Source organism: Perca fluviatilis, chromosome 23, assembly GCF_010015445.1.
Source record: "Perca fluviatilis chromosome 23, GENO_Pfluv_1.0, whole genome shotgun sequence".
NCBI lineage: Eukaryota > Metazoa > Chordata > Actinopteri > Perciformes > Percidae > Perca > Perca fluviatilis.
This window is the reverse complement of record NC_053134.1, coordinates 28,221,858-28,234,878: the sequence shown is the minus strand read 5'-3', so window position 1 is coordinate 28,234,878 and position 13,021 is coordinate 28,221,858. Positions and strand designations below refer to the sequence as shown.

The 13,021-nt window shown below is 39.6% G+C and overlaps 1 protein-coding gene across 3 annotated transcripts in view; it reads right to left on the bottom strand.

The window, feature by feature from the left end:
- Positions 1-13,021, bottom strand: part of LOC120553593 (LARGE xylosyl- and glucuronyltransferase 1-like) — a 143,815-nt gene that overhangs the window by 58,668 nt on the left and 72,126 nt on the right. For 2 of the 3 annotated variants that reach the window (XM_039792180.1, XM_039792183.1), the window contains exons 4-5: positions 4,077-4,227; positions 3,240-3,411 (exon numbers count right to left, since the gene is read on the bottom strand). In XM_039792180.1, the coding sequence (XP_039648114.1) occupies positions 3,240-3,411; positions 4,077-4,227 (323 nt within the window). The remainder of the gene's footprint in view (positions 1-3,239; positions 3,412-4,076; positions 4,228-13,021) is intronic. The other variant, XM_039792181.1, reaches the window with a different exon arrangement.

Genomic DNA, 13,021 nt, shown 5'->3' with positions numbered 1-13,021 from the left:
TGAATGTGTCTTACTGGACTGTTGTGATGCTTTAAAAACAGTTTCAGTTCAGGCAGACTGGATAGCAAAGGGAGTGGGTGGTAGAGGTGCTGCATTGGAGTCAACTGCTAATTAAGATTGATCCAAACCCCTGCTGGCTGTGCTGCACTTGGACAGCACTACGTATAAATCTTTGAAGTGACTCACTACCGCCTTCTTCCCTCCTCCTGCCTACGTGTCCTCCCAGGATATATAGGACTTTGTGTCCTATCGCCTCCACACTTCCTGCCTGTCCTCTCTCATACTATTAAGGTCTGACTATGCTTGTCTGATTGTCTAACTTTGTTTTTATTTTTTATTCTTCAGTCCTTTTCCTCTTTTGCTGTTTCGCTACAAACTCTTCTTGTTGATAACTGCTGGACCCAGCCTCTGCCTCCCCTCTCTCCATCACTTGCTAGCACATGCCACCTGGTTCTGATTGACTGGAATAGTGTTTTGTGGCTCTTGCGCACCTATGCTTGTTTTGCACTACCTATAAATCTTTGAAGTGACTCACCAACACCTTCTTCCCTCCTCCTGCCTGCGTGCCCTCCCAGGATATACAGGACTTTGTGTCCTATCGCCTCCACACTTCCTGCCTTTCCTTTCTCATACTATTAAGGTCTAACTATGCTTGTCTGATTGTCTAACTTTGTTTTTATTTTTTATTCTTCAGTCCTTTTCCTCTTTTGCTGTTTCGCTGCAAACTCTTCTTGTTGATAACTGTACATACTATTAAGGTCTGACAATGCTTGTCTGATTATCTAACATTATCTGAAATCCCCTTTTTCAATAGCAGAATCAGGGACGTCGTTAGGCCTATTTTAGGGGGGCTGAAGCTACCCCAAAATGTTCCTAAGCCCCCCTAAATAATAATAAGAACAACAATAACAATTTGATGTATCCTTATTGATATTTATCATTTACAAATGATATATATAGCTAAAAAAAAATAGCCGAAAAGTCGGAAGTTAGACAGAGTCGTGCTATCAAGATGATGCACCGCACCGCCTTGTTGCATTGGTGTGAACTGGCAGCTTTGAGAGCGTTGCAGACCGGCGTGTTGCAAGTAACTGGGGGATTCGTCTCGTCGCTACTCTTTGGTCTGAACTCGCTATGCACCCTCCCACAAACACACACACCGATACACACGCTAATGGTGAAAGGAAGATTGATAACATGTAATGATACAGAGTGAAATTGTAAGTTGTTTTTAATTACCTGCTTACCTTTTGCTACGTTTTCTTGAGGTAAAGGAAAGGGGATATTTTGGTTTGCTATGAAAAACTAATGTCTAGCTAGAGTGAACGAGGGAAATACAAGAAATGGTTAATTTAGCAAGCTAATCACAACTCTTTATTCATTGCCAATAATATAGCCTATCTCTATAGTAGGCATATTATAAAACGATATCAATCCCCATAGAATGTTTTTGTCACTGAAAACTAAATGTCATAGGGTCCCTGTTAATGCTATTGTACCGTTGTATCCTTCAATTCACTGAGTAGATGAAACGGATATTGGAAGATATTTCAGCAGAGAGAAAAAGAAGCAGGAGATTGGCAGGGCAGTTGATTCTGAGGGAGCCGGCGTGATTGAGGTCAGTAGTGGTCTATAGGTCTAAGGATTGTTTGGTTTCCTTCTAACAATAAGCATTTGTTGGCAGGTCTAGGTACTATGCATAGCCTAAACTAAATTATTTCATCATATTTATTATATATATGCTAGCTATATTCTAACCAATTTAACTTTCTTCATTCATTGGCTGTGATAAATTAAATAAATATGTAGATGTTGCCTAAATGTAGGCTAGGCTAAAGATGAGCACATGCCCACAGATACACATGTGAAAATCAAATGAAAGCAATCCTACGTACAGTACATACAGTATATACAGTAATCATTACTCCAAATCTTTTATTCCTTCCGCCATCAGGGTATTTTATTTAGACAGTAGCCACTTTAAATAGGATCCGTATTAATATCTTACATGATAAAGTATACAGTGATGCCTATTTTTTTCTTTTTCTTGTATGCTATTTGTCATATTTGTTTAACTTACCAACTTATTATCTGTCTGGCCTCTGTCTGTTTTTGGACATTTTGGATGTTGTTTCATGTGACCAATTTGCATTTCGAAGTCATGAAATTAGCATCAGGGTTTTGTTTTATCTTAAAGGATAAGAGAGAAAGGAAAAGAGTAGAAATGGAAGAAGAGGAAATGTCTGTCACTTTTGACTTGTTAACATATTGGTTTCTTGACTGGTGGTTGAAATACAGTATCTCACAAAAGTGAGTACACCCCTCACATTTTAGTAAATATTTCATTATATCTTTTAATGGGACAACACTGAAAAAATTACACTTTGCTACAATGTAAAGTATTAAGTGTACAGCGTATAACAGTGTAAATGTGCTGTCCCCTCAAAATAACTCAACACACATCCATTAATGTCTAAACCACTGGCAACAAAAGTGAGTACACCCCTATGTTAAATTCCCATAGAAGCAGGCAGATTTTTATTTTTAAAGGCCAGTTATTTATTGGATCCAGGATACTATGCATCCTGATAAAGTTCCCTTGGCCTTTGGAATTAAAATAGCCCCACATCATCACATAGCATGGTTTTATGTCAGTTAGCCTAATAGCTGGTTTGATTTGCATTGAGAGATGATTTTATGGAAAGTACCCCATGCCAATATCTAGGTATGGTGAAGGGTATTTGATGATGTGGGGGGGTTATTTTAATTAGGAAGCTGAAACTCCTTGTGCAAAGCGTGCAAGCTGTCATTTAAAATTGGAATCATATATCCGCTGTAGCTGTTTGTTGTCACTGGTCAGTGATGGGGAAGTTCATTTAAAACTACAGGGCAACAATAGTATTGATTATTTTATTGTTAATATTTCCGCTGAATAGAATCATTAGTTGGTCTATCAAATACAATATTAAAAAAAATTATACAGTGGGTTAAGTGTCCAGTTAAGATTTACATTTCAAAAGCTTTCAACAGAATAAAACTAAAGTTTTATGGGAAATACTGAAAACTGTAATTTGCTTAAATTAAATTGGTAGTTGTTGAAAACACTGATTGGTGCACAAAATAACCATCATCAGTTTCAAGACAAAACTACTAGTAACTGCCATATTGGTCAAACCCTTGGTAAAATATGAATGTTCATACAGTGAAATAACAGAGTTTGAATATAGGAGTTGTATTACCTTTGAACTTGTGGAAGACAGCCCAGAGTTCAGCGATGTCAGTGGCAAATGTGATGTCTGTGTCCAGGACGATGACTCTCTGCAGGTCGGACGGTAGCGTCTTAGTGAGTACCAGCTTCATCAGGCCGTAGATTCCAGAGTAATGTTTGTTGGGAATCCATGACACCTCAGACTGAAACACCACACCAAAGCAGGGTTGGGATCATTTGCTGTGAAATTGTCTGAATTTTATAAATGTGTACTTTATATAAAAGCATCAGGTCAAGCTTTCTGTGGTTAGTCTGGCTGTTATAAAGGTCATGCCGATATTTGGTTTCTAATAGGGCATCATTTGTTATAACAGTGTCTAAATATAGTATATGTTGGGTTTAATATGGTAATATAAGTGGTTTCAGCATACATTACAGCATAATTTAGGTGTATGCTGTCTAATTAGGGTATAACTGAGTTTGTGTTATGTCCAATAAAGATCACATTATTTCTGGTAATTTGATAGATCTTATTAATGTACCAATTACAGCATACTTTCTGTCTAATGATGGTATAACTGTTCATTTGTTGTCTAATAAAGACCACATTATTTATTTAATTATTTTATTTCTAGTTCTAATTTGATAGAAATTACGACTTATTATGGCTCAATAATGTACCTTAAAATAAAGTGTGACCCAGAATCCTTAAAAGATGATTAACAGAGCGAATAACTTCTTCAAAGAAGTAAAGATGGTGGCAGTCAGATCAGTAAGCACTACAGGATAACAAGTGAAGTGGAATGCAGGTTGAAGTATTTCTGAGGGAAGCTGGGAGTAAATGAGGTGAAGAGGTCGTGTTGTTCACCTTCAACTCATCTGCATCATAGAAGTCAACCTTGACGGCAGGGACCATCCAGGTATGGAACAGAGAGGACAGGATCTGCTGAGCAATGGAGTCTGTGATGAAATGGAAATGTAGTGGGTTCCGCCTGTGGACACACACACACAAACACAAGCTATACATATACATAAGCTATATTCTCTATCACAGCAACATTCTGATTCACATATACTAATCTCTAACAAGTTCAAACAGGGAGTTTTTACTACACTAGGGACAATCTGTAGTCTGACTATCACCAGACCAAGCTCAATATTTTAAGATTGAACATTAGTCTGGGGAGTCTGCTCTGTATTTTCTACTGCACAAGAGGCGTGATCAACAGGCATAGTTCAAATGACTCTGTACGCAATTGCATAGTCCTTCAACCAATCAGACCAACGATCCGGGTGACGTGGCAGCGACAGTTGCATCAATGGGTTGCTGTGCTTCGGTGGCCGCCATGTTGAATGTAAACAAAAAGCTGTTTGCCTTGTTGCTTCCCTATCGTCATCGTGTTAAACCCACCAATAGCATGCCAGGTGGATAAGGCAGTTTGTGATTGGTCCCTGCAGATTTGTAACGGAAGCAGAATAGAAAAATTTGATAAATAGCTGCAGGGCAAAATCAAATCGCCGGCAGATCGGGCTGGGTTTACCCAGTCTAGCCAATCTGTCTATTCCATAAAATTGGGAAAATTCTGTGAGGGTTGAAAAATGTCTTGGTTAACTGGAAAAGAAAACAATTATGACAAACAACATCGGCCGGCCCAGGGACTGAAGAAAACAATTTTTGCTAAATCTGTCATATTTACACCATATTTATCTTAATTGAAGTGGATTGTCACTGTTTAATTAATAAATTAACTCTATCAAACCAGAAATTGTCATGCCTTTTTAAAAATTAGACTATATCCATCCAACGTTTTGTTATTTTGTATTATGAAATGTTACTAATCAAGCACAATTGTCTGGTGCAGCCTATTAAATAACTACCAAATTAGAAATATCTATATATCTATCTTAGAAAGCTTTGAAAGCTAGGTGCTGGATCCTAAAAGTGAATAATCATAAATAAAGCTACTAGGACAGAACTCCAATTTGATAGTTTATTGCCACGCAATGGACGTTTCAGGCAGCGTCCTTTCTCAGCATGTGCACAGGCAATTACAATCAATACTCCACACACAGGTGGGTTTAATTATAGAACCAATACCGCACAGGTGGAATAAATCTGTGATGGTTGGGGTTCGGCTGGCTGTGAGTTTTCTGTTTTGTTTACTATTTTCTATCTGTGTTTTTTCCACTGTTAGTTTCTCTGTTGGACCTGCCCCTTTTGTCTCTGCTGTATTCCCCCTTTCTCCTCCCGCCTGTAGCTGCCAGCTGATCGCGCACACCTGGTAATCATTCTACCATCAACGTCTCCCGCCGCACACACATGCCTCCCACCTACAATCAAGATCAGTATTTCAACCCCAGCTCAGCAGACCAGAGGCCTGTACTACGAAGCAGGATTTGGCGTTAGCGAGCTAACTTCAGGTTCAACCCAGGATTTTCTGTATCACGAAGGTGGATCACTTGTTATCGGGTTCAATCGCCGTGGTAACTCATGCTGAACGCCTAACCTGGTCGGGAGCAGGTTAAGTTGGAGATTAGAGATCAACCGGTGTTAATGCACCGCCTACTGACCATACTTGATTGATAATGGCGTCACCGTTCTTAGAAGATCAGGCGGAGCTTGGTGCAGAGAGAGAGAGAGAGAGAGAGAGAGAGAGAGAGAGAGAGAGAGAGAGAGAGAGAGAGAGGTGTGCTCATAAAAGTTAAAACATTTAGAGACCGACAACCCCGTTAACATTCAGCGATGGGTATCTTTATGAAATATATAGATTTTAAGAGGTGTGAATTAGGCTACATATAGGCTATTTGTCGGCTTCTTCAGCCGTTTGTTGCCAATACGCACATCGGTTAGAATTATGTTTTGATATATTTTTTTTAATTTTCTCTCACGATTGCTTACCACTGCCAGGGTTTCAACTGAAATAAAAGGCTAAAGCAACGACAGTTCATGGAAAGCAAAAGTGTAATTATGGTCAGCTCTTGTGCCTGACTGTTGGGGAAGTGACCAGTGTAGTCTAATGTAGGATATTATAGTGGGCGTACTGTACTGTATATTGGCCAGAATCTGCCTTTGGGGGAGAAGGGATCCTTAGGGGGGCCTGGGTGTCCTCCCCCAGGGAAGTTCAACGACTTCATTGCCAGCATTCCGATACACTTTAATGCACCAATTTATGGTAAAAAATACCTTTATTCAGCCTATAGATGTTAAGAAAAAAGCAAGGATGACAATTCAAAATGTATCAAAAATATAATGGAATGTTGTTACGTGTCATTGGGCATTTTTAAGTGGTTAGCCTATAATAGAAATCCTGGAGCTTACTATCACGTAGACTACACCACTGGAAGTGATACTGATAGGATAAGCAATGTGATTTACGTAAAACAGCGTCAGCTTTTGTTTTGCCAGCTTTCCTTCCTGCATTTTGCCGGTAAAACGTGTTTGTGTTCTTCATATTTATGTAGAATTATAGTTTGCTCTTCTTGTTTAAAATATGCAGCTCTGGTAGATGTTTGCGATTGGTTGTGCTGTGCAAACACCGCCTCTTTTATGTGAACGCGTGCGCCGCTGGATTGGGAAACCCTGAGTTGACTTAACTAGTTGATAACCAGCGTCGCGATACACAACCTATCAACAAAACAAGAAATGTGTGTCCTTGTACCTAATAAGAAATATTTCTTATCACCGGTCTGCTCAGTCTGGCACCTTCTAAGCCAGTGTTTCCCCTCTGGATAATTTCACTTAGATCCATTAGAGGCCGCCATATGTCCATAAAAGTGTCGTCATTTCCTTTTAATTTGGCACTTAGTCTTTCCATAGAAAAAACTCTAAAAATGTCTTTGTACCACTGAGTTACAGTGGGAGGTTTCTCACTAATCAAATTAAATAATATACATTTTCTGGCCAAAAATAAGAGTTTATTGAGTAATTTTGATCTTTTAACATCCATATCTCTATTCAAAGATGGCAGCCCCAATAGAAACTGAAGGCATCAAAACTATGAATGAACACATATGGAATTATGTGCTTAACAAAAAAGTGTGAAATAACTGAAAACATGTATTATATTTTAGATTCTTCAAAGTAGCCACCCTTTGGTTTTTTATTAATAAGGGAAAAATCTCCACTAATTAACCCTGACAAAGCACACCTGTGAAGTGAAAACCATTTCAGGTGACTACCTCATGAAGCTCATTGAGAGAACACCAAGGGTTTGCAGAGTTATCAAAAAAAGCAAAGGGTGGCTACTTTGAAGAATCTAAAATATAAGGCATGCTTTAAGTTATTTCACACTTTTTTGTAAAGCACATAATTCCATATGTGTTCATTCATAGTTTTGATGCCTTCAGTGAGAATCTACAATGTAAATAGTCATGAAAATAAAGAAACACATTGAATGAGAAGGTGTGTCCAAACGTTTGGCCTGTACTGTACATCCTTAGCAGAGGTCCATCTATGGAGTTTAATAATTTTTTATAAAACTCTGGACCATAACCATCAGGTCCCGGAGCTTTTCCGTTCTGCAGAGAATTGATTGCATTTTTTATCTCTTCACTGGTTTTCCAAGAGCGGATTTATCTGCTTCTGATAAGAAGGGGAGATTAAGCTTTTCTAGAAAACTCTGTATACAATGTGATGATGTAGACGATTCTGAGGTGTAAAGTTTTTCGTAAAAACTCTTAATTATCTCCACCATTGTTTTGGTCTCATAATGATTTTTCCCAGTTTTGTCCTTTAAAGAGGAGATAGCCCTAACATCACGCCTACCAGCTGCTAAGCGTGCAAGTAGTTGCCCGGAGGGGTATTGCACAAAACCAGGATAAGGGATTAAGCCGGGATATTCAGGTTATCCTGGATGAATTTAGCTTTGGCTTGGTTGCACAAAAGCAGGTTGAATTAAACCCAGCCAAGTAACCATGGCGATTTATCCTTTGCAGCTAGCCTGGTCCAGAGCAGGCTAACAGCCAGGCTAAGATTAATCCTGGAGTCTGATGTGTTAAATCAGCTGCCGCTCTGATCCGAAAGAAACGTGTTTAACAGTTATTCCGTTGTCTTCTGAATATGTTCCGCTTCATTTTTATTAACATGCATTACTTGTCACTATTGCTGTCACGAGTTTGATTTAAATCCTACTACTGCAGTTGTTGAGATGGTAATGGTAAAAAGTGGGACGATACGGAGGAAATGGGCTTCCTCCGCTGCTGTCCCCGGAATGTGTCCCCCCCCGCGGCAACACGGGGAGGCGGGGGGAGGCAGGGGGATCCTCCCACACCGTGCAGCGGACTCTAAAAGCGGACTTTTAGCATCAATAACGACGACAATGGCACCTGATCAAATGTCCTTCTTAATCATTTTATTTTGGTGCTGTCACTTGTCATCTTGGAGCTTGGGAGTGAGAAAAAAAAACATGAATAATAACAGGCTACTGTGTTTTACAGAGATGCTTACAGTGTGTATTGAAGTCACTTCTTTTTCTAGTTTTTGTCCAGTCATGCTTGTTCTGTATGAACATTAATTGTAGAAAGATATTTAGAATTAGACATAGCTTATGGAGATCTGTGCATATGGTTGTAAAACATATTCTCGCATTATGAATAAGCTTTGAAATTAAGCCTAGTCCTTATAAATTTCCCAGGAACAAGAATTATTGTTTTTTTATTTATATAGTGCTTTACAGGCTACTCAAAGACACTTTACACTAAAACCAGCACATTTAGCACATAAAAACAGATATAGCAATAAAACCAACACATAAAACAAGCATATTAAAGCAATTAAAACGTGGAGTGACTAAGTAGATCTTTTTTTTAAATCCATACGTATTCAGTCGGTCCGCTATTGTCTGTCGGGCTTTTTTTCCGTTTGATAACAGCCGTATTTCCCTTTTTGCATATTATATGTTTCACCTCCTCGTAAATTTCCATTAGAAGCTGCTGCTCAGCGGGTGAAACATATGCTGCACATGTCTTTTCCATTTCTGCATCAGTAAATCTGTGATCGATACCGTGGTCTATTTAAGAAACTGTGGAACGCTGCACTTATCCCAGCTATGTACACCTGGCTTGACATAGCTTCACCTACTTATCCTGGCTCGGCAAACGTGCAACCGATTAAGCCGCGATGAGCGGATCACACTAAGTCAAGCTGCGCTTTTTCATTTATCCTGGATTTCTTTATTCTACTTTTGTGCAATAGGCCCCGGGTTTGTCACCCATTTCAAACAGTCTGTGTTTTGCATAAAAGATACCTGGTTCTGCCTTTTGCGTCAAGAGTTGGTCAAGAGCTGACCGTGTGGCTTCTGCTTTTTTGAACAGGGTTGCAGAGTAATTATCCTTTAGTTGTTTATCACGATCAGCCAATTGTCTCTCTAAGTTCAGCTGCTCTCTCAAAGCTTCCCTTTTCCTGGCTTTGCTATATGAAATTATGGCTCCCCTCAAGTAAGCCTTAAGCGTATCCCAAAGTATTGATGGATTGGTATCATTGTTATCATTAATTGAAAGAAAAATATGAATTTGTTCTTCCATAAAGGTCACAAATGAGGGACTATTGAAAAATTAGGGATTTAGTCGCCAGTAGCGTGGTGTGAGTTGGGGGGAGGGGGGAGAAACCATAATGGACGTATCTGCATGGTCTGATAGTAAACGAGTACCTATAGTACATTCCTCCACTCTATCTAACACCATCCTTGAGACAAAGAAATAATCTATTAGAGAAACTTTGGTGTGAATGTGAAAAAAAGGTAAAATCTCTCCCTCTAGGGTGGAGAATTATCCAAGCATCAAACAACTGTAAATCTACACATAGCTCTATAGTGGCCTTCCTCATTTTAGACGTGACTTTAGTCAGGGGGCGTTGGTCTACCTCAGGGTTCGAAGCACAGTTAAAGTCTCCTGCAAGTATACTGAATGTTGCAGACATTGCAGAGGCATCAGCTAACAATTTAGAGTAGAATCCTTCTTGGTACACATTTCAAGCATATACACATCCAATCATTATATGTTCCCCATATAAGAATCCTGTAATAATCACATATCGACCTTGACAATCTTTAACACACTTTTCTAAAGTAAACAGAGTGTTTTAATTTATTAGGATGGCCACCCCTCTCTTACTTGTAAAAAATGACGAGTTATAAATTTGTCCTACCCATTCTCTCTTAAGCTTTTCATGTTCCAAATGGGTTTCTTGTAACAGGACTATGTTAGCTTTTTCCTTCTTTAGCCAGCATAATAGTTTCTTTCGTTTAACAGCATTATTTATATCCTTTTGAAAAAAAAAAAAAAAAAAGGGGTAAAAAAAAAAAAAAAGAAAAAAAAACTAAAAAACAAGACACATAAAGGAAATAGTACAAGGGCACAAAAGGAGGAGAAAAAAGGGGACAAGATAAGGAAAACAAGAGAATATAAAAAAATGAAAAAAAGTAGGTCCCAGACCCAACTCACTCTCTTTAAACTTATCTTCAAACCACACAAGTACTAGGAACGTGTACTTGTCATTGAACACACTCCGCTGAAACGAACGTGTCCCTTTGGACACAGCATGAACAGTCCTCTCAGGGATACAAAACAAAGGGTCCCTTGGAGCTGGGAGGAAACAACGCGCGTTGTGAGCGCACTTGACCACAGTCCACAGTTGTTCTCCGCGAAACACAGCCGTCATGACACCCACTTGCTCCTGACTCAAACCCCCACAATAAAGTCCTTATGTGTAGCCAGAACATCACAAAGTCAGCTTGTGTGTAGCCGCCCACAGGAGATCTTGCCTCCTGGTCATCCATGCGGTTAGTGAGGGCAGCAAGTTTATTTTCCGTGTTTGCTAGCCTGCCTTCCAAATCAGCAATGATGTCTTCAGCACTAGAAATGCGATTTTCTACCTCCTCAATACGCTGTGATTCACTTTCCAGCTTGGCCGTAATGATATCCAGTTTTTTGGAAATCATGGACATCTTCTCTTCCATGACGGCCGCAACTTTAGCTGTAGTCTCCGCCGCTACCGCAGCTACCAGGTTAGCACCTGCTACCTCGCCATCTTTAGCAGTAGCACCACCGTCGACTTGCTGGCTAGTAGTTCCCTCGACCGGCGCCTTTGCGGTCTTGTTTGTCAGCATTTCTCGCCCAGAGATGTTCATCGACTCATGTTTCAATATATTAAGTATGGCTACAAATATGCTACATGCTAAAGGCGTCTCAAACTTCCCTATTTATCCGGCCACACTGAAAGTAACTCACAGAGGGAGAGTGCTCACTTTCACTACAGCCGAGGATGCGGACAGTTTCTATCGGGAGCTGGACAGGGTGGATGGCGCGACATCCACACGGGCCGTTCCGCGGCTGGACTGGGTACCGTTGTCAGGGCCGGAGGATGGCGGGTTGACTCCTCGTCTGATGCTGGGGCCGACAGAGAGACCGGGGCTGCCGCACTCAGCGGCTATGGACTAGCGCTATCTGGAGTACTGTACAAGTTTGACTCGAGAGCAATGTATGTAACATTTAATTAGGCTGGAAAACATGATGAATGCGGACTATTCAGCTTATAATATATCTAAGGGCGTAAATCCCAGGGGGGTCAGGGGGGTCAGGACCCCCCCCCCATCTAAGGGTTGTCCCCCCTAGAAATATCATTAAAACAATGCTGTGTATTGTAAATAGCATAATTATGTATACTTAAAATATCAGTGTAAGTAGTAAAACAATACAAACCCCCAAAAATTTGCCTTGGTTTGGTCCACTCCTGGTGTACGTTAAGATCTGCACTCGACTCACAGTCACATCGGGTAGTGACAGGAATGTAGTAAGTAGGCGGTTCAAGGCTATTTTATACACATTAAACATCAGATGAAGTTTTTCTTTTCTCAAATAGAAATGATGCTGAGTAATTAATGAATTAGTTATGACAAAAAGTTTGCTATGTTAGTGTAATATAATGTAACGTTACCTAGCTTGTTTAATAGCTTGTTGGATAGAAATGCACCCCCACTACAACTAACATTACCACGGCGATAAGCCTAACGTTATGTGTGTGAACTGATATTAGGGTTAATATTGAAGATCTGCAGTTGTGTTTGAAGTGGCTGATCAGTGGGTTTGCTGCAGTTAAATATATATCCTCTGTCCCAGACGAAACCTAATGTTTATGCGGAGGACGCAAGATAATTTTATAATTATAATATGACTGTGTGGTGAACCTATGAACCTAACTCATATTTGATGAGCTTTACAAGTGGCTCACTAATTTACATTATGATCAGCTAATTTAACAAGTGTACAAAAGTATTGTATTTCTTTTATATGGGGACACTTTTTTTCAAAATAATTTATATATATATATAAATTAATGGTTTTAAAGAAGAATATTTTGGTCAATTTAGTCAGCTTTTTCATTGAATCAAGAGAAACACTGAAAAGGATAATGGTACAGTCTCCATGTTACACTAATGATAGTATTAAGGCTTTCCTCTGTGTACACATGTCCTCCTACGAGTATAATTGTGGCTGTATTATTTGTGTCCCCCCGTTTATTGTCCCCCCCTACTGTTAGATCAGATTTACGACCATGCTATTACTCTTACTAGGCTGGTGTGATTTTCACATAGCCTATTTCAGAACTTAATAGCTGGTAGAGACCTAGTTCTAAGGTTTTTCTAACATTGTTCATGTTTAACATAACCTGTAGACCTGTTTCAATTAACCTGTGACTTTAGATGGGGGTTTGATGCAGCAAAGTATCTAACAGACAGGGGAGCGGGTCTGCGGTCTCAGAGGGTTAGGGGATTTATTTTATTTTTCATGTTTTTACCACTTTTTGCTAAGATCTAA